This window comes from Nyctereutes procyonoides, unplaced genomic scaffold (genome assembly GCF_905146905.1).
Source record: "Nyctereutes procyonoides isolate TBG_1078 unplaced genomic scaffold, NYPRO_anot_genome, whole genome shotgun sequence".
In the NCBI taxonomy this organism is placed as follows: domain Eukaryota; kingdom Metazoa; phylum Chordata; class Mammalia; order Carnivora; family Canidae; genus Nyctereutes; species Nyctereutes procyonoides.
In genome coordinates this window covers 16816690-16839932 of record NW_026575034.1, presented here as the reverse complement: position 1 = coordinate 16839932, position 23243 = coordinate 16816690, and the positions used below count along the sequence as shown (strand labels likewise).

Sequence of the window (23243 nt, the reverse complement as noted above, 5' to 3'; positions counted from 1 at the left end):
AGCCAATTTTGCTTCACTGATATTTGCTTGTGGTTTCTGAGCTGAGATGTGCAGGTTTTACAGATTAATCTGCCACCCACCCTGGGCTACAGAGACACTGACTTGGGTGGGGCTCTAATTGCTTATCTTCAATCTTTAATGCATCAACAGTGCATGGCAGCCGCCTGGGTCTCTCACTTGCCCAGCACCGCCCCCTACATACACATCACCCCAGACACTCTTTGGAGACGGACACCTCCACATTCACTTGGTAAATATTTATAGCTTCAGAGACAACAAGCTGGAAAGCACAAAACAACCATGGATCCCACCCTCAGTGGGACTTGCCTGGTGTCAGTCTGGCTTGTAAACCTCTCTGAGTGCAGAGCAAGGCATCCTGGGGAAGAGGCGATAAACACACACTGCTTGACTGAGTCCCTAATTGACAGAATCTTGAAACCAGAAGCCTATTCTAGATTTCCTGTGTAGCCCACGAGCCTTGGATCTCCATGACTCACCCCCTCAATGGAAGACAAGCCTGAAGATGAAATGAATTTGACATGAAAGATGACTCTTTCTTTACTTTGTTATTTAAAGTCAATTTAATTAACATATAGTATATTATTAGTTTCAGAGGTAATTTAATATTTCATCAGTTGCATATAACATCCAGGGCTCATTACACCAAGTGCCCTCCTTAATACCCATCACCCAGTTACCACATCACCCACCCCCCACCTCCCTTCCAGCAACCCTCAGTTTGTTTCCTATAGTTAAGAGTCTCTTATGGTCTCTCTCTCTGTTTTTATCTTATTTTTCCTTCCTTTCCCCTATGTTCATCTGTTTTGTTTCTTAAATTCCACATATGAGTGAAATCATCTGTTGTTTGCCTTTCTCTGACTGACTTTTGCTTAGCATGATACCCTCTAGTTCCATCCACGTCTTTGCAAATGGCAAGATTTCATTCTTTTTTGGTGGCTCAGTGATATATAGCACATCTCCAGGCCTTTGCCTTCCAGAAGCTAACAGTCTTACAAAGAAGGTAAACAGAGAAAAAAACACATAGAGATAGATGAGAACACATCTAGCGCTCTGAAGGACTGGTGTGTAAGGACCTTGAAAGTTCCTCCAGGAGAGATCAAGCTGTAAGGTAAAGGGCCAAGCAGAATGGGAAGGAACCAGCCTCAGCTGCTACTTGTGTGTGCTCCAGATGTCCACCGAGGGCTTCAGCTCCTTGATGTCCAAGTGAGATGGGCTTGGACTTCTGAATCCCAAGGACTAGGGAGTTCCACACCTTCTCCAGTATTTCTGCTGGCTCCCTGTGGTGGCCTTGGTCTCCTGGCCTTTCTACCTCTCAAGATTCTGGCTTCCTCACATACCACTCTGTCCCCATATAACATCCTCCCCAACATGAAATTCAGTCACTCTTTTGATTGCCACACAAAATAAAACTCAATTCAACCACAAGTTTTACAAATTATGAGAGAGGAGGTCCTGTAAAAGGGTGTGTTCTACAGCACCTGGCCTTCAGCCATCCACTGAGTTCCTCCGCCTTCTCTCCATATGTTTGTCCCTTTCCTCCTGTCTTTCAAGAGCAACTCCTAAAGCTCCTGAGTCTTAGTGTCCCCTGACAACTAGGTCCAAGGAAGGATGAGGTGAGTTGACGTAGGGAGGAAGACCACACCCTCTCCAAGCGCTCAGCAAAGTATCAACACACACACACACACACACACACACACACACACACACACACAGTGCTTTCTCCAAGAAGAACTCAGGAATTAAAGTCTCTCCATCCCACTTGTACTGGTTAGTTGAACAAAATCCAGCCACATTAAGCAAGAAACAATTTACAGCAGGACATTAGGTGTCCTACAGAACTAGTCGGAGGAATTTAGAAAGGACTTTAGGGGCAGCCCTGGTGGCGCAGCGGTTTGGCGCCGCCTGCAGCCTTGGGTGTGATCCTGGAGACCGGGGATCGAGTCCCATATCGGGCTCCCTGCATGGAGCCTGCTTCTCCCTCTCCCTCTGCCTGTGTCTCTGCCTCTCTCTCTCTCTCTCTCTCTCTCTCTCTCTCTCTCTGTCTATGAATAAATAAATAAAATCTTTAAAAAAAAAAAAAAGGACTTTAGGTGGAGCTTTCAGAAAAGCTTCCCAAAGAAGATGCAAGCCACTAAGGAAGCTGCTCACTCCAGAACCAGTGCTGCCCCTGCCACAAGGCCAACAGCATCCCTGAGGATTGTGACAGGACACTAGGATGTCTGCTCGTGCTGCCAGAGAAAACTCAATTTGTCCCTCAATGGCAATGCCAGCAGAAATGACAGAAGCTCAGGAGTGTGGTTTCTGTCTGCTTCCACTGAGCTCTGATGCATCTGATGGTTGGGCCTGACCTTCCAGCTTCCTGATTACACAGGAGTCTGGGAAATATGGTTTTTAGCTTCCCAGCCTTTGCAATACCAGACAGTCCACTAGAAGGCAAATGGAATGCAGGTTGAGTGCCCATCTGCTGTATATAACCATACCATATTATTTTGAGGAGGGAAGAGAGGCTGAATGGAGAAAAGAGCTAACTTTTATTAGGCATCTATTATAAACTCAGTAATTTCCTATAACACACTATAGGTAGGTAGAATCACCATATTAAAGACATGGGAACTAAGGCTTATAGTGGATAAGTTGTTTCCCTGAGTCACATCAAGACAGATACCTCCTAGGACAGTAGGGGAAACCCCCACTCCCAACTCCCAGAGCTCATACAAGCTAAGGAAAGGTAAATGGGCAGGTTCATCCACTAGAAATTCCAGACATTCTGCATGGTCTCTACTTTGACATCATCTGTGCATAAGCTCATCCTATTGCGACCAGCATTCACTTTCACTGATCACCTCAGAAACCACCTCATCTGCCTGAGGCTTCCATTCAGAGTGACATTCTGTGGGGCTGATGCACCAACTACCCCTCTGCCGGAAGCACTTGGGCTACTTCTCTGATGCGCTCCTCTTGTGGGAGTCTTTCACTTTTTCTCCCAACGTTGTGGACAACTCTGGAACATCAGTCATGCAACTAATTGCTTCATAAGTCAAGTCTCAACCTCAGCCTCTGGGGGGTTGCCCTGGCAACCTCAGCTTTATGCCCCACTCATTCATCAGGAGAGTATTCCCCACCCTCCCCATTCAAATGAAGGTTTGGGAATCTGCAGTTTGTCTGCCCGTCTGTTGCCAGCTGTGCTATAAACTTGACTAATCTCTTGCAGTGTCTCACAGCACTCATACCTGCATTCCTCAGACTAACGCATATATGGGTGTCCCAACTGGCCTTTCACTCTTCAAATACCTTCCTCGCTTCTCTTCTGTGCTAAGGATAATGGGCCAGTCTCTTCTCAAGCCTACTGTGAAGACTTAGTGGGATCGTTATGAGCTGCCCTGACACATGTTGGGACCTCAATAAGTCCTAGTTGCCTACCTCTACTCCCTTCCTGTGGTAGGCTTCTGAAATCGTTCCTTATGGTCTGGCCTCTGGGTATTCACACCCTGGTGTAAGGACCTGTATGGGGTGGTGTATGTGTTTGACGGGGCGGGGTGGGTGCGTTCCAACAGAGTTGCTTCTAACTAAGAGAATATAGCAAAAGTTTTGAGTGTTACTTCCAAGAATAGGCCACAAAGGACTATGACTTCTATCTTGCTTGCATTTTCTTTCTCTACTGCCCTCTCAGCATGGTGGCTTGCATGCTGTCATGTTGGAGAGTCGCCCAAGGCAAGGAACTGAGGGAGGCCTCAGTCAACGGCTAGAGAGAAACTGAATCTTGCCAATAGACACATGAACAAACTTAAAACGAAGATCTTTCTTCAGTCAAGCCTTGAGATGACTATACGCAGGTGAAATCTTGATTCCAGCTTGTGAGAGACTCTGAAACAGAGAACCCAGGTAAGCTGTGCCTGGGTTCCTCACATACAGAAACAGTGAAATAATAAATGTTGTTGTTGTAAGCCACTAAGTTTTGGGATAATTTGTTATGTTGCAATAGATAATTAATATACTTCCCTTCACGGTATCATGGATTCCATTTCTGGACCCAAGCTTGCTCTGTGGGTGAAGAGAAGAAAGGAACATGCTTTCTTTTGCATGGTACCCCGAGGTCTGATCTTCCATCCAGGGGAAGATATCTGAGAGCCTATAACAGTCAGGATCCACTGGGCCTGACCATCAGGTGCACACTCTGGCCTGAGCACTCTTCCTTGTGAGGTGGGCCACACACACACTTGTATGCCCTTCACCACACAACTGTCTCCGTCACTCAGACACAGAAACCATGATGCCAGGCCCCCCTTTACCTTGGCACCAGCTAGAGACTGGACTGGGGTGAGGTAAGGGAGGTGCCCAGGAGCAAAATTATAGGAGGTATTCCCTCCTGGTTTATGCAAGGTGGCACCTGAAAGTGTCTCTTTAAATTGTGTGCCTCATCTCTCTCATCTTAGTTCCAGCCACTCCTACCCTGGCCTTGACAGTCCCGGAAACGGGTCCTGGCCAGCACAATGGTCAGATTTCCTGCCACCTCCAGCTTGATTCCTGAGCCACATGTCAGAGGGGCTCTCTAAGAGCCAATCCTTCTATGTCAGCATTCCTTATTAATTCAGGAGTCTACAGTAAACAGATGTATTTAAATCTTCTGTCCTGATGTTTCCAATAGGGACACTGGTCTTTTTTGTCTTTTGTAGTAAGGAACTCCTTCTCCTTTTCATACCAATGGCCAACAACAGAGATAGAACACAGCTACGGTCACCTCACTTTCCACCAACTTGCTAGCAAGGGAGAAAAAAGAAGATAAGCCCTATGATAAAAATAGATAAATTAGACAACATCAAAATTTAAAACTTTCATGCATCAGTTGGCAAAGTGAAAAGGCAACACACAGAATGAAAGAAAATATTTGTAAATCATATATCTGATACAGAATTAATATCCAGAATATATTTTTTAAAAAACTCATACAAATCAGCAACAGTAAGCTGATTATAAAAATGAGCAAAGGGTTTGAGTAGACATTTCTCTAAAGAAGATATACAAATGCTAATAATCACACGTAAACATCACTAATCATTAGTGAAATGCAAATCAGAACCACAATGAGATACCACCTCACATCCACACACCCATTAGGATGGCAACTATTGAAAGAAAGAAAGAGAGAGAGAGAGAGGAAAGGAGGAGAAACGTTGGAAGAAGAGAGGGAAGAAGGAAGAAACAAGTATTGATGAGGATGTGGAGAAACTGGAACATTTGTACGATGGTGCAGCTACTTTGGAAAACAGTATGATGTTTCCTCCAAAAATTAAAAATAAATTGCCATATGATCCAGCAAATGCACTTCGGAGTATATAACCAAAAGAATTGAGAGCAAGGTCTCAAAGAGATATTTGTACACTCATGTTCATAGCAGCATTATTCACAATAGCCAAAAGGTAAAAGCAACCCAAGTATCAATTGACAGATGAATGGATAAACAAAATGTGGTGTATACATACTATGGAATGTTATTCAGCCTTCAAAGGGAGGAAATTCTGACACATGCTACAACATGGATGAACCTTGAGAACATCATCATTCCAAATAAAATAAAACAATCACAAAAGGACAAATATTGTTTGATTCCACTTACCTAGAGTAATCCAATTCACAGAGACAGAAGATAGAATAGTGATTGCCAGGGGCTGAGGGAGGGAAGCACGAGGAGAATAGTGGGTATAAGTTTTAGTTTTGCAAGATGAAAAGAATTCTGGAGATTGGTTGCATGACAATGTAGATGTGCTTAACTTTACTGAACTGTACACTTAAAAATAGTGAAGATGGTAATTTTGATGCTATATGCATCTTACCACAATTTAAAATTTTACAAAAAGGAAAGCATTGTACGTGAACTGCCTCCCTTTGACTTCTCTGTATCAAAGAGTGTTTGAGCATTGCAATTTGGACCAGAATGGCCTTTAGAATGTCTCCCCTGAGCTTGCAGAGCACTGTGTACCTTAATGTGGTGTGACAAGTTACCGTTCCATGGTGCTAGGCACTGTGATAAGTGCTTTACTTACAGTTTCTTATTTAGCCTATATGAAGGTCCTAGGAGGTAGGTCTCATTATCAGAGATGAAACTCAGGCTTTGACAAATTAAGTAACTTGCTTGAGGTCACAGAGCTAATATATTGTGGCCCTGGAGCCTGAACCCACGACTCATGGGCTCTAAGCCTGTGTGTCCAGCCAATATGTTACAATGCATCCCTAGCACAGGTTGACTTTTCAACGTCCACTTTGCTTCTCCTTCCTATGATGATCAGAAACCCTAAAGGGGTTTTCTATCTTCCTCATTCCCACCACCACGCCCAGGAAATGTTAAGAAATGTACAAGAATAACTTCATACATTTTCCTCACCCTCTTCCTCAAAAGGCCCACCTAGACCCATCTACAGGATCCAGCCATGAGTGTGGTAGGTGGCTACCCTGGAAGGGAGACCATGAACTTTAAAGCCAAAGATCCCTGGGTTGGAAGCCCAGCTCCACCTGTTCATAGCTGTTTCACTCTGAGCAGATGACACTCTCTCTGAGTATCATTGATCGTCTGTAAAATGGTAAGAAATGACCACCTCTCAGGGAGGTTAGAGGGCATGTGTGTATATATAGAGAGAGACTTATTCCTCTACAGATTAAAATCGTATCATTTTCCATAGAATGCAAAGAGGCCACAATGAGCTTTAAACATTATTTTCTCCTTCTCTATCATACGTGGAAAAGTCTGAGAACTGTGCCAGCTCCACTGTGATCACTTTGAGGACCAAGAGGGCAATGGAGGGCTAGGAAGGAACAGTCCTCCTTATTAAAGCAGAGGCTTGACCCTTCTCCCCCGGCTTCCTATAGAAGAGTTATGTGACAAGTTGATCCATTCTCAAGTTTTCTGATATCAGAAACCCAACCTATAGACCTTAAACAACCAAGACAACTTCCTGGTCCATGAAATCTTTTTTTTTTTTTTTTAAGATTTTATTTATTCACGACAGACACACAGAGAGAGGCAAAGACATAGACAGCAGGAGAAGTAGGCTCCCTGCGGGGAGTCTGATGCAGGACTCCATCCCAGGACCCCGGGATCATGACCTGAGCTGAAGGCAGATGCTCAACCACCGAGACACGAAGGCGCCCCCTGGTTCATCAAATCTTAAATTTAGAGGTGGTGTAGGTTTCTGGCACAGGTTGTTCAGAAGCTCCCAATGTTTGAGGTCTACAACTCTGCTGGTGAGTTTCTCATCTCCACCTGCCCCCTGTCAGCTTTTTCTAAACCAGCCTTTTCTGGGGGGACTGCTGGCAGCTTCCAGGGCTACATGCCAACTCATTCACATCTAATAGATTTATGTAGTTATATATCCACTCCTAAAACAACCCCAGCAACCAAGGAAGCCCCAAGGGGGTAGGGATTATGTTGATGATTAGGCCAATTAGAATCTATCCCTGAAACCAAGAGTTGATTTGATTCTAAACTTAAGCCACATTGTTGCTACACACAACAGGATGGCTGCCTTTTATCAGTATGGGTGTGGGTGTGTTGTGATGTGCGCATCAGTGTGTGAGATGTGTGTGTATGAGGGTGTGTTATGTGTATGTTATGTAATGTATGAGCATGCGTGTGAGATGTATGTATGCGTGCACGCGCATGTGTGTTAGAAGACCCCCTGCCCAGACTAAGCATCCCTGCCACTTAGGGCCTTCCACTCTGACCTCTGCTGCTATCACTTGCTAGCCCCTAGGGGGGCACTGTGCTCCCCTTTTGACACTATGATCAATATTTGCACAAAATCCCTTTTCACCTAAGCTCAGATGATAGGTTACAAACTTTAAAAACGCCTCTACTAATAAGAAAGGAGACCAGAATTCAAAGAGCATAAGAAACAGTTATTTCTGACAATGCACATCTCTGACCCAATAACTACCCCCTTCTTTCCCAAAGTGCCATCTTTGAGCCTTCCCAGCTCCCGCCTGCCTCTAACTGACCCGTACCACGTTATTCCTTGCTTTGCAGAACAGTCTTCTGGAGGCCTGTCCCCTTGCACCCTTGACTCAGGGCCCTTCCTCCTCCCCCATCACTGTTCTAGGAGACCCTTTGCCCTTCCCAAGAGCAAGGGGCCCACAGTATAAGAGCTTCCTTAGACTTCGAGTGACAAGAATCAGCACCATCTAAACACAAACAGGAAGGCTGCCTCACGCCCTCCATCAATGCACTTTAGATTCCTGCAAAGGACTAGACGGTCCCATCTCCCCAAACACTATAGTTCGGGTTCTAGCCTCCTAGCCGGCTGCCCCGCCCCTCCCCTCAGCACCAGCCCACGCCAGCACCCACCCCACCCCACCCCCAGGAAGCAGAACCACAGACCTTTGCTGCCCTCTGCTGGGGCCTTGCTTACACAGCCCTGGGGTTCTGCAACACCAACCAGGGGCTCTTTCTCCAAGTGTTTGACTTCCCTTTTGGGCGGGTCACTGGAACGCAGCTACCAATGTTTTAACCCACCCATCACTAGTCAGGTGCTCAATTATACAAACTAAGAATAAGAAACGAGGAGAAGTTGAAGGGGATTTAAAATTCTCTCCTCAAGGGCCACAGTGTAGAGTAAAAGTCTTATTCATTCATTCATGAGTCAAAATGTTTATTACATGCCCAACTTCTTGCTAGACACCGTGTTGACACTAAGAACACAAAAAGGAATAAGGCAGCAATTTTTCCATAAAGGAAATCAATAAGATGCTGGGAGAATAGAACAAGAGGAAGCTACTTGGATGAGGAAGAAGCAACACACCAAGAACAGGAGAAGGGGTCTGGTCCTGAGTCTCCCCAGCAGAGAGGCAAGAAGACCAATGTGAGGCCCAAAGAAGGTGCCTGAGGGTAGGAGGACCTAGAGCAGCAGTGAGGGTAGTAGACATGGGCCAGAGTGGGCACAGCCTCCCAGAGGGTGGACATTATTCTCAGGGCAGGGAAGCCATCAAAGATTTGGGAAGTGGGTTTCTGAGTCTTCCCACTCATCCAGCCATACCCCTGGCTGCCCTGTGGTCTCTCACTGGCTCCCTCTCCTCCACCCAGCTCTTTTGCCGCTGTTCCTCAAGGCTCTGTCCTAGCTCTCTTTTCCCTCTCTATGTTGTCTTCTCCCTCCACTACCTCACCCACCCCTACAATTCTAAACAACATTCAAAAGTGGGTTGGTGGCTCCACCTGGACCCCTTCTGGCTCCAGATCCACATATCAGACAGCCTACTTGCTGCCTGCTTTGGGTTCCTCAGACATCTCAAACCAAACATCTCAGGCCTGCACTCTTGATATAAACCCAGTCCACTCACCTTCATTCCTAATCCCAAATCCAATGTCCTCCAAATCGTCCCCATCTCAGCAAATGGCACCACTTGTTGTGACTCTGTGTTGTAAACAAACCCAAATATATTTCGCAGGTCCCTCACTTCCCCCAGGCATTGCTATTTTTCCATTTTAAAATGCCTGCATGCACAAGGTGGGTAAATTTAAAGGATCTGATCTAGCTGCCTGGCCTGCACCCCAGTCCCTCCCTTATCCACCCCTGCCAACCGCCCCAGGAAGCAGAACCACAGCTCTCTGCTGCCCTCTGCTGCAGCCTTGCTGTCACAGCCCTGCAGTTCAGCAACGGGGACTAGTAACTTTTTCAGAGTTCCCCTTTGGTCCAGAAACTACAAAATGAAAAGAGGGCCTCTAGGAATCAGCTATGATTCCTTCCTGTGACTTACCCTACACCCAAGCTATCAATAAATCTTGTTCATTCTACTGCCAGAATGTGCCTGAGTCACCCATTTGTCCCCAGTTGCACTGCCCCTCTGGAGCCTGACTATCACCATCTCTGGCCCAGAACACTTACCCAGCCCCACCAATAGCCAGAGTGCGAAGTTATACTCTGGGAAATTGGAGCATGGTGGCTCCCTACTCCAAATCCAGTCTCATCTTCCCTTTGTCCTCAGGACAAAACCAACCTTTCTTGACAAAATCTGGCCTATCTTTCCCACCCCTTCTCAAGTCTTTCTTTCCTATGTTTACTGTGTTCACCATACTGGTCTTTTTGCAGTGCCTTCAAACACACCAAACTGTTTTCTGCCTGCCAACCATTGGATACATAGGGTTTTTTTACCTGGAATGTTCCTGCCTTTATCTCCTTGTAGCAAATTCCTTCTAATTCTTCAAATGTTAATCATGTTAATCTACGTGTCACCTCTCAGCAAGATCCTCTCTGTCCACCATGTCCAAAGCAAATCCACTTCTAGCAAATGTATTTTGAACCTCAGTCAATAAAGAAGTTTGATATAAGAGAAGAAATTAATGGAACCAAAGAAAAATTAAAAAATAGACTGTAATGCACAAGAGAATTAGAATACTGTAAACATGTTAAGATGAGATTTTAAACTATCGGGGAAAAGAAAGGTGAGTAAATAAATGGTGACCTCATAATAGTATCTACTGAGATAAGGACAAAGCCAGGGGGTACCTGGGTGGCTCATTGGTTGAGCATATACCTTTGGCTCAGGTTATGATCCTGGGGTCCTGGGATCAAATCCTGCATCAGGCTCCCCGCAGGGAGTCTGCTTCTCCCTCTGCCTGTGTCTCTGCCTCTCTCTCTCTCTGATGAATAAATAGTCTTTTTTTAAAAAGAAAAGAAAAAAGAAAACATAATATCTAAAAATGTGGATTAATTTAGCACTAATCTAAGAAAGAGGCTTTTCTGAGAAGGTTCTACAATCCAGAAGCTATAAAGGGAAAAGCTGATAAATTCATCTGAGTAGCAATGTGACTTTGATATAGAAAAAGAAAGGAAGGGGATCCCTGGGTGGCCCAGTGGTTTGGCGCCTGCCTTTGGCCCAGGGCATGATCCTGGAGTCCCAGGATCGAGTCCCACGTTGGGCTTCCAGCATGGAGCCTGCTTCTCACTCCTCCTGTGTCTCTGACTCTCTCTCTCTCTCTCTCTCTATGTCTATAATAAATAAATAAATAAATAAATAAATAAATAAATAAATAAATATAAATCTTTAAAAAAAAAAAGAAAGGAAAAAAAAGAACCACTTAACATTTAAAAGACTAAGTTCCAAAACAGGGAAAATATATTTAAGACATATTTCTCACAGAGCTCTTTTCCTTAACTTAAATATATATGAATGAATATAAATGAATATTTTTGAAAAGAACAGCTCAACAGAAAATTGTGCAAAGGGTAGAAATAGTTTATAGAAAAACAAACTCAAAAGATGATAAACAAATGGAAAGATGCACTACTTCATGTATAATTTTTTTAAAGAAATTTATTTTATTTATTTATGATAGTCACAGAGAGAGAGAGAGAGAGAGAGAGAGAGGCAGAGACACAGGCAGAGGGAGAAGCAGGCTCCATGCACCTGGAGCCCGATGTGGGATTCGATCCGGGTCTCCAGGATCGCGCCCTGGGCCAAAGGCAGGCGCCAAACCGCTGCACTACCCAGGGATCCCTCATGTATAATTTTTAAAATGCAAATCAAAATAGTAAGAAAACATCTTTTCTTCACTTGTCAGAGTTGTACAAGGCTTCCCTGATGCTGGCAGGGCTGTGAGGGAATTGATACTCTCTCACTTGTGATGAGAGGAGGCCACAAACTGGTGCACTTATTGCAGGTTAACGTGATAAATTCCAAAATTTCGAAGGCACATATCCTTTCACATAGCAAAGAATTTATATATGCTTATATGTGCAAAAATGCAGCCATATGTCTGGACAGGAATCTTCTTGGCAGATTGCTTATAAAAATAACACCCAAAGTGTCTATTAAAAGTAAATAAATTATATGTCATCTACATGACACAATACTGTGCAGTGATTAAAGAGAAAAAGGAGATCTGGGTGTACTGATGGGGGAAGATCGTTGAGACATATTAAAAGAAAAAAAGCATAGTATAGAAGAAAACGATCCCTTTTGTATAAATTATAACATTGGTGTGTATGTGAGTAACGTATTTTTTTCTGGAAGGAACCACAGGAAACGGCTTTTTATGTTTGAGCAATGAAAATGGGATATGAAGGGAAGGACTGAGATTCTCCTTTCTTATTTTATAGCTTTCTGGAGTAAAGTGGAAGACCTTGGAAATTTTTACTTTGGATTTATATCATCAACAGCTTTTTTAAGATCTTATTTATTTATTCACGAGAGACATAGTGAGAGAAGTAGAGACACAGACAGAGGGAGAAGCAGGCTCCCTGCGAGGAGCCTGATGTGGGACTCCATCCCAGGACCCGGGGGTTCACAACCTGAGCCCAAGGAAAATGTTCAACCACTGAGAGACACCCAGGTGTCTCTATATCATCAACAGTTTTTGTTAAACTTGGCACTAAATCCTTCATTATCAGGTTATGGCCTCTGAGCTCTGGATAACCTTTCAAAATAGGCTCTGTGCTAAACAACAGGATTCCTTCATGCATTTCTCCTTTGAAGTAAAATGTAAACTTTCTCAGTTGAAGGCACTGGAGGGACATTGCTGGAGGAAGAGGCTTTCCTGCCATTTTCCGGGACAGAGGGGCAAGTATGAGGATGCATGCTGAATCCTACCCCAGCCGTGGGCCCAGAGCACCATCTCTCCATAACCCTGCAGCCTCAGCTCAGTGATAAGCTTTCCACAGCCTTTCCACAAGCATGTTCTAAAAGCCTCCTGCCCACTCCAGGGCCCCAGACCACCCAGACCACCCACACGACCAGGTGCTGATGGTTTACATCCCCTCCTGCATTCCAGAACATGGTCTCCTGTTTGTCCGGTGACTCTAGGCTAGCTCCAGCCTGGCCAAATCAGCCAACTTATCTGCTATCAGACGGCTGAACCACACTGCTATGGACTGAATTGTGCCCCCAGGATTCATTTATGAAACCCAACCGCTAACACTACCATTTGGAGATGGAGCATTTAGGAGACGATTACATTTAGATGAGGTCTTGAGGGTGGGGGTGTCACGATGGGATTAGCACCTTCAAAGAAAAAACTCCAGAGAACTCTCTCTCTCTCTCCCTCTCTCTCTCTCTTTCTCTCTCTCTGTTCACTGTGAGCATGCAAACCCAGGAGGCTGCAAATCAGGAATAAACTGCTCAATAGAGAACATAATCAACTGGCACTTTGATCTTGGGCTTTCAGCCTCCAGAACTGTGAGAAATAAATGCCTATTGTTTAAGCCACCAAGTCTATGGTATTTTGCTATGGCAACCTGAGCTAATACCCATACCTTCCCTAATGAGAGCTGAAGCCCTTCCAAGTCTGTCCTTTGTATATACTCTCTCAGTTCTAGGGTCCCAGATAGTGTCCTTACATCCTATAGTTACTCTTTTTATCACAGTTAATAATTCTTTATATTAAACTGCCCCACATTTTACCTGTTGTGTAGTCTTCTGATTGGACTCAAACTGCTTCACCAATATTTTCTGTCTGAACACCTATTGCTTTCACAGCACATCTTCTAACTTGTAATGATTTTATTTTTTTCATTATTTACTTACTGCTCATGTGTCTCCTAATAAACCGTATACTTCATGAGGACAAGGACCCCATTCCTCTTCTGTATCTCTTCACTCTGTCATAGTAAGTACTCAGGAAAGCCCTGTCGACTGAGAGGAAAACAGGAAAGTATAGTGATTAAGAGTCTGGATTCTTGGGATCCCTGGGTGGCTCAGCGGTTTAGCATCTCCTTCAGCCCAGGGCGTGATCCTGGAGTCCCGGGATCAAGTCCTACATCAGGCTCCCCGCAGGGGAGCCTCTGTCTGTGTCTCTGCCTCTCTCTCTCTCTCTCTCTCTCTGTCTCTCATGAATAAATAAATAAATAAAATATTTAAAAAAAAAAAGAGTGTGGATTCTGGAGCCATGCCCTGTAGGTTAAAATCCTGACTCAGCCTCTTGATCACAATGTGACCTAGACCAGGGTACTTGCATGTCCTCAGTTTCCCCTTCTACAAAATGGTACCTACATCATAGGACTTTTGTGAGGATTTAGGTAGTTGATATACATAATGCTCTTGGTAGAGTTCCTAAAAAAACTGTAAATGCTCTGTAAACAATGTTATCTGAAGAAAGGTCTGGGGCATTGAGGACAGTCTGAAGACTGGTAGAAAGATCATCGTCTTCAAATAGCTGAAGGACTGTCATGGACAAGACCCTGTTAGACAACTGCAACAGAAGTGGAAACTATAGGAAAGAAGGATAGTCTCATTATATTGCATTTGAAGTGGTTTGAGCCATCCCTGAGAGACCCTTTCTTCCAGAGTGGCCCTGCACTATCCCACCCTGGGTCCCAGGCAAATCAGACAACTGGTCACCCTAGCTGTCCCCCAGTGAGGCCTCCCTCATGAAGTAGCCAGTGCCTCTCTGTGATGGGTTTGAGCAGAAGCCGAAGAACCATGGTTCTGGGATTTTAGAGAAATTATTCCTGCATGAGGAAGGAGCTGGCGCTAGGACTTTAATCCAGATGAAAAAGTAGACTTTAGCAGGAGTAGCATTCACCTGGACATAGAAAGCCCAGGTTCAAACTCTGGCTCCACCACTTTACTAGCAGTGTGATCTTGGATCACTGAGTTAGTGTTTTGACCCTCAACCCCTTGATCCCTAAAATAGGAGCACTCATTCCCAGCTTGTGAGGCTTCTGTCTGGGTGAGACAGAACGTACGCAAGGTGACTTGCTCAGTGTCTGGCACAGCGGACATATTTAAGAAAGTAAAACTTTTCTTGTGGCGTTCCATTCTGGGACTCTCTAATCCCAGGCTCCCTAAACTGGGGTTCTCAAAGTGTGTGGTCCCTGGACCAAGGGCATCAGCTCCACCAAAGAACTCAATAGAAATGCAGATTATGCCCCCCTCCCATCTTAACACCTACTGAATCAGAAACTGAGGGGGTTGGGGATGGTGCTGAAATCTGAGTTTCAACTAGCTCTCCCAGTGATGTTTGTTACACTAAAAAGTTTAAAAAGTGCCTTCCAGGGACAGTCCTGTCTCTGAAATACGAAAATGGAAAACCTCTCCAAACCTTAAAATACTCTCCCTTTATTCCTCCTCAAAATTATTTTAAAATGAAAATAGTGCTGAAATGTTGATCCGAATGCTTTTTTTTTTTTTTTTTTAAACCATTGCCTTTGTAAACAGGTTTCACCGGCAGGAATCATCTGCACTATGAGTAGCATGTCATTATGACCTGCCCTTGGCATGTCATGAGCCAAGAGCACTGATAAATTGACTAAGTTTGGTTATACTGTGTAAGCCACTGCTTGACCAATCCTAAACTACACAGTCAAGTTGATTTTCTGCACTCATAGAGGTGAGTAAGTAGATAGGATAGTTGGGAAAGAATTTCCTAAATTGTTAACAACATACTTGTTTCAGCATAAAGTCACCATGGGGTTAAGTAAAAAGAATTCTCACTGAAGCACGCATTAATTTTTCTTTGCCCTAACAAGTCCCAGAGCACAGTGATATGTTTATAACATACATAAAGATAGACAAATAATCAGGTAAAAGTATTTTTAAACAGTTCTAAACTCGCTTTATAAACAAAGATCTTTTAATATACAAAACCTCAGATAATTCAGTCAAAATAATCCATCTTTTCTTGAATTTGTACTGCTTCTCGCAATTTTTAGGAATGAATGTGAAGAGCAATCTTCACTTTTCAAGGTTCTGAAAATATCTCCAAAATATTTATTTAAACACTTAAGCAGAAAGCTTTGTCTACGCAAAGCAATAGCATGCAAATTCCATGAGTACATTTGCTTTGGGAAGCAATATCCTCTGCTGTACTTCTGACTGTGACTTTGACAAAGCAATTCCAAATCTACTGATGCAGCCAGCACCTTCTAGCTTCCTTACACTAGGAAAAAGGAGTATTCCAGATGTATTCTGACATTCAGGACAGGCAAAGTCAGAGGGGAAAAAAGACTACATTCAAAAACTGTGTTTTAAATATATCCTGATGGGGGGATCCCTGCGTGGCTCAGCGGTTTGGCACCACCTTCGGCCCAGGGCGTGATCCCAGAGTCCCAGGATTGAGTCCCGCATTGGGTTCCCTGCATGGAGCCTGTTTCTCCCTCTGCCTGTGTCTCTGCCTCTCTGGGTCTCTCATGAATAATAAATAAAATCTTAAAAAAAAAAAATTCCACCCATCATTTAAGGCCACCTCAAATTCTTTCCTTCCTTCAACAAGAATCAATAATAAAATCCTTAAGACAAGAAGGGCTCTTACGTTTCTTGTCCTTGGGACCAACAAGAAAGAGAGGAAGAGAAGAGTTTGAGAGTCTGTGTCCTACCTGAAGCGAGAAAATCCCAAAGGATAAAGCATATGGTCACAGTTTCCAAAGTAGAGTCACATAAGCATTGGCCTATGCCATTATTCCTTGTCTTACTTCCACACCAATCCTAGGAAACGGATATGACCACTCCTCATTGCCCCGCACTACTGACAGGTTACTGTATCCATGTCATAGGGTTGTTCTGAAGTTTCAGCATATTGTGCTGACACAATAACTATTCAGTATCTGTTAGCTACTATTATTTAATTCCCACTATAGTAAATAAATATCAATCAAGAAGATTAAGTAAGTTGCCTGGGCATCCCACACACTTAGGGGTATTTCCTATGCTAATTTCTTTCCTTGGGGATACCCAGAACTACTAGGTAATGTCAGAGATCAAACCTACCTGATATACAGACCCATGGTTGCAAATTCTCAAGGAAAACCCTCCCATCCCTCTTCTAGCTACCTCCAACACCACTACTACCACCACCGTAACTTGCAAATCCAGAGGCCAGACAGTCATGTGTCTTGGTAGGATATTTTTTCTTTAGTTCCACCCTACTTACCACCCCTTTTACCAAGGGTGTACTTCTTAAGGCTTACAGCATGGACCCAAAGCCTCTAATTCTGTCTGTGTGTGAGCATTAAAACTCAAGCCCTCTGTGATCCCGGAGTCCGGGGATTGAGTGCAGCATTGGGCTCCCTGCATGGAGCCTGCTTCTCCCTCTGCCTGTGTCTCTGCCTCTCTCTCTCTCTGTCTCTCATGAATAAATACATAAATCTTAAAAAAAAAAAAATCTCAAGCCCTTGAAGTAATGAAAAACAACACCCTTCTTGTACTCACCACTACCTGGGTAGCCTTAGTATAGGCTTAAATTTCTGTGACTCAGGTTATTAGATCTCTCAGCTATGCATTTACAAGGACATTTACTAGGTTGTTCTTGTTGGTTTTTAATCCAGCGTATCTAGGTGGGTTTTTTTTTTTGGGGGGGGGTGTTTTTTGTTTTTTTTAATGAGAGCTACAAAATTTCTGACTATTCTGAACCAATTCATCAATTTTTTAAAAAACATTTTATTTATTTATTCATGAGAGACACAGAGAGAGGCAGAGACAGGCAGAGGGAAAAGCAGGCTCCATGCAGGGAGCCCAACATGGGACTCGATCCAGGGTCTCCAGGACCACACCCTGGGCTGAAGGCGGCACTAAAGCCCTGAGCCACCCTGGCAGTCCAAAGTAGGTGCTTTATAGCTGGAGGATTATCTAATTATTCTAACTTGCCAGAACAAAGATTCCCATTATAGCTTTTCACTGACAGTCAAATTAGGCCTGTTTACCCTTACCTTCTCAGTTCTTACCTAAGGGAGCGTTTCATTTAGTTTTAAATTCCTAAAAATAAGCTCGTGTTTTAGAGATGAATCTTTGTTGAAAACCCAGAGAAAACTATGGTATAGATAGTAAAACAACTGCCCATACTAATGTAATGACAAATTATAACCCTAAAACGTTCACTACAGATAATATATCCTAATATTTCAGAAACAAGCCTTACTTTGATATTTGACAGGGAAAAAGTCACCACCATTTAAAAATTCATGTGCAAAGACTTATTCTATTGATAACCTCCGTCAAAGGCTGAATTCTGTCCTCCCAAAATTCATAAGCTGTACTTGCAACCTCCAGTATCTCAGAATGTGACCATATTTGGAGACAGGATCTTAAAAGAGATAATTAAGTTAAAATGAGGTCATTAGGTGAGCCCTAATCCAATACGACTGATATAAGAAGAAGATTAGGGGATCCCTGGGTGGCGCAGCGGTTTAGTGCCTGCCTTTGGCCCGGGGCACGATCCTGGAGACCCAGGATCGAATCCCACGTCGGGCTCCCTGCATGGAGCCTGCTTCTCCCTCTGCCTGTGTCTCTGCCTCTCTCTCTCTCTCTCTGTGACTATCATGAATAAACAAATAAAATCTTTAAAAATAAATAAATAAAAAAACAAGGAACTTTAAAAAAAAAAAAAAGAAGAAGATGATTAGGACACAGACATGCACAGAGGGAGGACACAGGGAGAAGAGGGCCATGTACAAGCCAAGGAGAGAGGCCTCAGAAGAAACCAACTCTGCCAACACCTTGACCTTGAACTTCCAGCCTCCAGAATTGTGGGAAAATAAATTCCTGTTGCTTGAGTCACAAAGTCTGTGATACTTTGTTATGGCAACCCTAGTGAATTAATACAGCTGCCAATTCTTTCTCACTAATGTAGAGAAAGTACTTAAAACACTTCCCTTTGTGTTCTGCTATTTAAAAAATATCTAATTTAAGGTCTCAAACATTCTCTGTTAAGATCAAATATGCTTTATTCCTTTTTAATAATTAGCATATTATATCAACCTAAAAATACTTCACTTTTTGGAGGCACCTAGGTGGCTCAGTTGGTTGAATGTTGGACTTGGTTTCGGCTCACGTCATGACCTCAGAGTCAAGAGATCCTTCTGGGGCTCCCTGCTCAGCAGGGAGTCTGCTTCTCCTCTCTCTGCCCCTCCTCCTGCTCATGCTCTCTCTCTCTCTCTCTCTCTCTCAAATAAATAAATCTTTTTAAAAAATAGCTCACTCTTTGGATTTCCTAAACATATGTATTTACCAACACTATAACCAACCACAGTACCAATAACAGAAAACTAAAGAATCTTAGCTGTCTTCGTATACACTCAGCAAAGCCCACACTGACCAAATACACTGCTTCACCTGGATCTGGTGCACTCAAGCCCAATGTGGAGAATGGCATTTTGTGAGTGGACACTGCACAGTCATGCCAGCTGAGATGAAATCTTTTTTACTCACTTCAAAACTGGATCTAAAGTTTAAAAATGCCTAAGTTCATATCTGCTACAGTTGGGGGAAAATAAAAGGCTGCCTGTAACAGAGTTGAGTTGCAGTTTCCGTCCTGTTGTCAAGTGATTTTTCTCTCCGTTCAATCCTCTGGTTCTTTGCAGACCCTGTTCCACTACCTGCCTGCTATATGCTAGAATGCCTCAGAGCTTGGTCTGGAGCCTTGTTCTGTCACTCTTCAAGCTCTCTCTAGATTATCTCACAGAATTCCATAGTTTTCTTTTTTCTTTTTTTTTTTTTTGTTTTAGAATTCCATAGTTTTAAATTTAATCTATATATCAGCAGCTCTCAGACTTATTTCTCAGCTCAGAAACTGTCTTTTGATCTCTAGATCTGTATATCCAAGTGCCTGATATCTGTCTCAGATATATCTCTGATACCCAACTTGTGATCTAGCTTTGTCTTAATGTACTCCTCTATAATCATTCCTATCTTGGAAAAATGACACTTCATTCACCCCATAACTCATGGCAAAACTCTGGAAGCCCTTCCTGATACTACCTTTTCAATGACCTGTATATCCAATGTGTTTGCAAGATCTAGTGATTAAGATTTATGTATTGCTTGATTGATTATAATGGTGGTGGAGAGAAATGGAGATGTATTATATATCTCTCTACAACCCCACTACCTTAATCCTATTCCTAGATATTTATCATGTGTCACCTGGATAGTCATCAGAACTAGTTTCCTAAGTGGTCTGCCCACATCCTCTCAAACACTTTCTAATCCATTCTCTACAATGTAGCCAGAATAATCTTTTAAAGCCACAGAACCAGTTCTTTCTCTTTCTTACACACACACACACATACTGACTGAAACATATACAAATCACTTCAAACTTTTCGGTTACATTGAACCTAAAATAAAATCCAAACTCCTTAACATATCCTATGTCAAAAGAAGTCTCAAAGACAAAAGTATTCAGGAAAAAAAAGTTTTCTTAGAAAAAGACTTGCAAAAGTTTACAAGTGAGTTCAACTTTAGAAGCACTGGTTCAGAAAACACTTGCACGCCAAGATTATATGGTTCATGATGGAAAAGGTAACTTTCTCATACGATTTCCATACTCCCCCAAATTATTGCATATCATCAGACTTACAAAAGGCTTACAAAAGTCAGCATTACAAAAGTCAATGCTTACATTGTTTTTGTTATAGAATCAGTAACATGTGAGAAATGTTAGAGGTTTCATTCATTTTGGAGACAATAGATAGTGTAACACTTCTTTTTTGGCTTACCTCAGAGCATAAAGTGTTTTGTTTTCCTGGCTGTGGTATGTGGCATTTATACTTATACATATTGGAAGCAGGGCAAGATGCTGATTTTGCTTTACAAGGATAAATCTGGTCATGATCTGGATACTTCTTATGTCTCCATCCCTCCTCATTTCTATGTTCCAGCCACATAGCCTATGAATGTTCACAAGCTCTTCCCTAGCACAGTATTCCTTCTGTCTGATACACACTCGTTTATAACCTTTACCTAGCCAAATTTTCCTCATCTTCTCAGTTGCAATTTAAATATCACTTCCTCCGCAAATCCCAATCTAAATTGGTATCCTATCAGTCATAGTGTCTGAATTATCAGTTAGGATGCCTTTGGTTGAAGACTAATTCAAATGTACTACTAGTGTCTTTAAGGCCAGGGAGGTTTTGAGCATGGATAATGCTCAAAATGCTCACCACTATGTGTACTTTTTTTTAATTTTATATTTTAAAAGATTTTATTTATTCATGATACACACACACACACACACACAGATGCAGAGACACAGGCAGAGGGAGAAGCAGGCTCCATGCAGGGAGCCTGATGTGGGACTCAATTCTGGATCTCCAGGATCACGCCCTGGGCCAAAGGCCAGCGCTAAACCACTGAGCCACCAGGGATTCCCCTGTGTACTTTTTTTTAAAGCTCACTATGTAAACCTTAATATGTAAGTAAACAGTATTTCCTGGAAATACTTTGCTGTGCTGTCCAAAACAGTATCCACTAACCATACGTGACTATTGAGCACTTGAAATATAGCTAATGCAACTGAGGAATTAAATTTTCAATTTTATTTATTTTTAATTAAAATTTAAAGCTGATAATTGCTTCAGTTATTCGGAATTTTTAAGTGCATTTGGAAAAACTCAAGTATGTGAATCTTTTCAACTGCAAATTTTATGATATCTAATACAGTCCAATATTTCCTATTGAAATTGAGCAATTAATAGGGCACCTGGGGGGCTCAGTCTGTTGAGCATCTGCCTTCAGCTTGCGTGGTGATCCCCGAGTCCTGGAATATCCCCACCCCACTCTGTGGGGAGCCTGCTTCTCCCTCTTCCTCTGCCATTCCCCCAACTTGTGCTCTCTGGCTCTGTCAAATAAGTAAATAAAATCTTTGAAAAAAAAAAAAAAGAAGAAGCGGGGATCCCTGGATGGCTCAGGGGTTGAGTGCCTGCCTAACGGCCCAGGGCGTGATCCTGGAGACCAGGGATCAAGTCCCACGTTGGGCTCCCTGCATGGAGCCTGCTTCTCCCTGTGTCTCTGCCTCTCTCTCTCTCTCTCTCTGTGTTTCTCATGAATAAATAAATAAAATCTTTAAAAAATAAAAAAAATAACAATTCTTTAAAAAAAAAGCTAAGCAATTAAGAATAAGGTATAGAAATGTAGATACCAGATTTTCAAGACTTGTATTAAAAATGTGAATTATCTGTTTTTATATGATTACATATTGAAATTATATTTTGGATATATTAGGTTAAATAAAATATTTTACTAAAATTAATTTCACCTACTTGCTTTAAGTGGCTACTAGAAAACTTTAAACCACCTAGGTTATTTTAAATTACATGGCTAATTACAGGGTTAGCGTTATGTTGGACAGCACAGCTCCAAATACTCAACTAATCAAAAACATAAATTTACCAGTTTGTGCGTAAAGGCTTACAAAGTTTCCAGTTAAAGCTTTTGAGGGAGTTGGGAGGAAATACATCACATTGATATTTTTATTTTATTTTTTAAAAAAAATATTTGACAGAGGGACGCCTGGGTGGCTCAGCGGCTGAGCTTCTGCCTTTGGCTCAGGGCGGGATCCCAGGTCTGGGATCGAGTCCCGCGTCGGGCTCCTGCAGGGAGCCTGCTTCTCCCTCTGCCTGTGTCTTTGCCTCTCTCAATTATGAATAAATAAAATATATTTTTTAAATTTTGTCAGAAAGAGAGAGCGAGCACAAGCAAGGGGAGCAGCAGGCAGAGGGAGAGGGAGAAGCAGACTCCCCGCTGAGCAGGAAGCCTGATGTGAGGCTCCCAGGACCCTGGGATCATGACCTGAGCCAAACGCAGATGCTTAACGGACTGAGCCACCCCGGCGCCCCCAAATTGGTATTTTTAAAAGATAAGTGTGTAATATGCTGAAGCTGGATTGGAGTTCAGGGCGAGCGGCTGTAGTATCGGGTAAAATGGGAGGCTCCTGCAGTAATTCAGGCAGAAAAGTGATGCTATAGGTTTGGGCTGGAATGGAGGTGGTGAGACGAAGAGAAGATACATCTGAGAGACACCTGGGAGGTAAAAGTGACAAGGATTAAAACTTTACTTAATCCGATTCTTATCTGATTGGATCAAAACACCGATCGCATTTACTCATAATCTACGATGACAACAGTAACTAAAATGCATTGATCGAATTTGGTGATTGAATCAAAAACGCTGATTCAATCAAATTCAACAGTTTCATTAAAAATCGCCAATCCAGGGATCCCTGGGTGGCGCAGCGGTTTGGCGCCTGCCTTTGGCCTAGGGCGCGATCCTGGAGACCGGGGATCGAATCCCACGTCGGGCTCCCGGTGCATGGAGCCTGCTTCTCCCTCTGCCTGTGTCTCTGCCTCTCTCTCTCTCTCTCTCTCTCTCCTTGTGACTATCATAAATAAATAAAATTCAAAAAAAAAATCGCCAATCCAGCCGATTTTCATATGCTTCTGAGAACCGAGAATACACGTGCGCACAGACAACACACGGACTCTCACAATGTTGACAGAATTCGCAGCAGCGTTTGTGCGCAGGCGGCCGAC

At 43.0% G+C, this 23243-nt stretch overlaps 1 protein-coding gene across 1 annotated transcript in view; it reads right to left on the bottom strand.

Annotated features, from left to right (window-relative positions):
- IRAG1 (inositol 1,4,5-triphosphate receptor associated 1) overlaps positions 1 to 9405 on the bottom strand; it is a 161387-nt gene extending 151982 nt beyond the window's left edge. The window contains exon 1 of the mRNA XM_055317900.1: positions 9346 to 9405. Coding sequence (XP_055173875.1) covers positions 9346 to 9390 — 45 coding nt within the window. The 5' untranslated portion in view covers positions 9391 to 9405. The remainder of the gene's footprint in view (positions 1 to 9345) is intronic.
- Positions 9406 to 23243: the final 13838 nt, after the last annotated feature.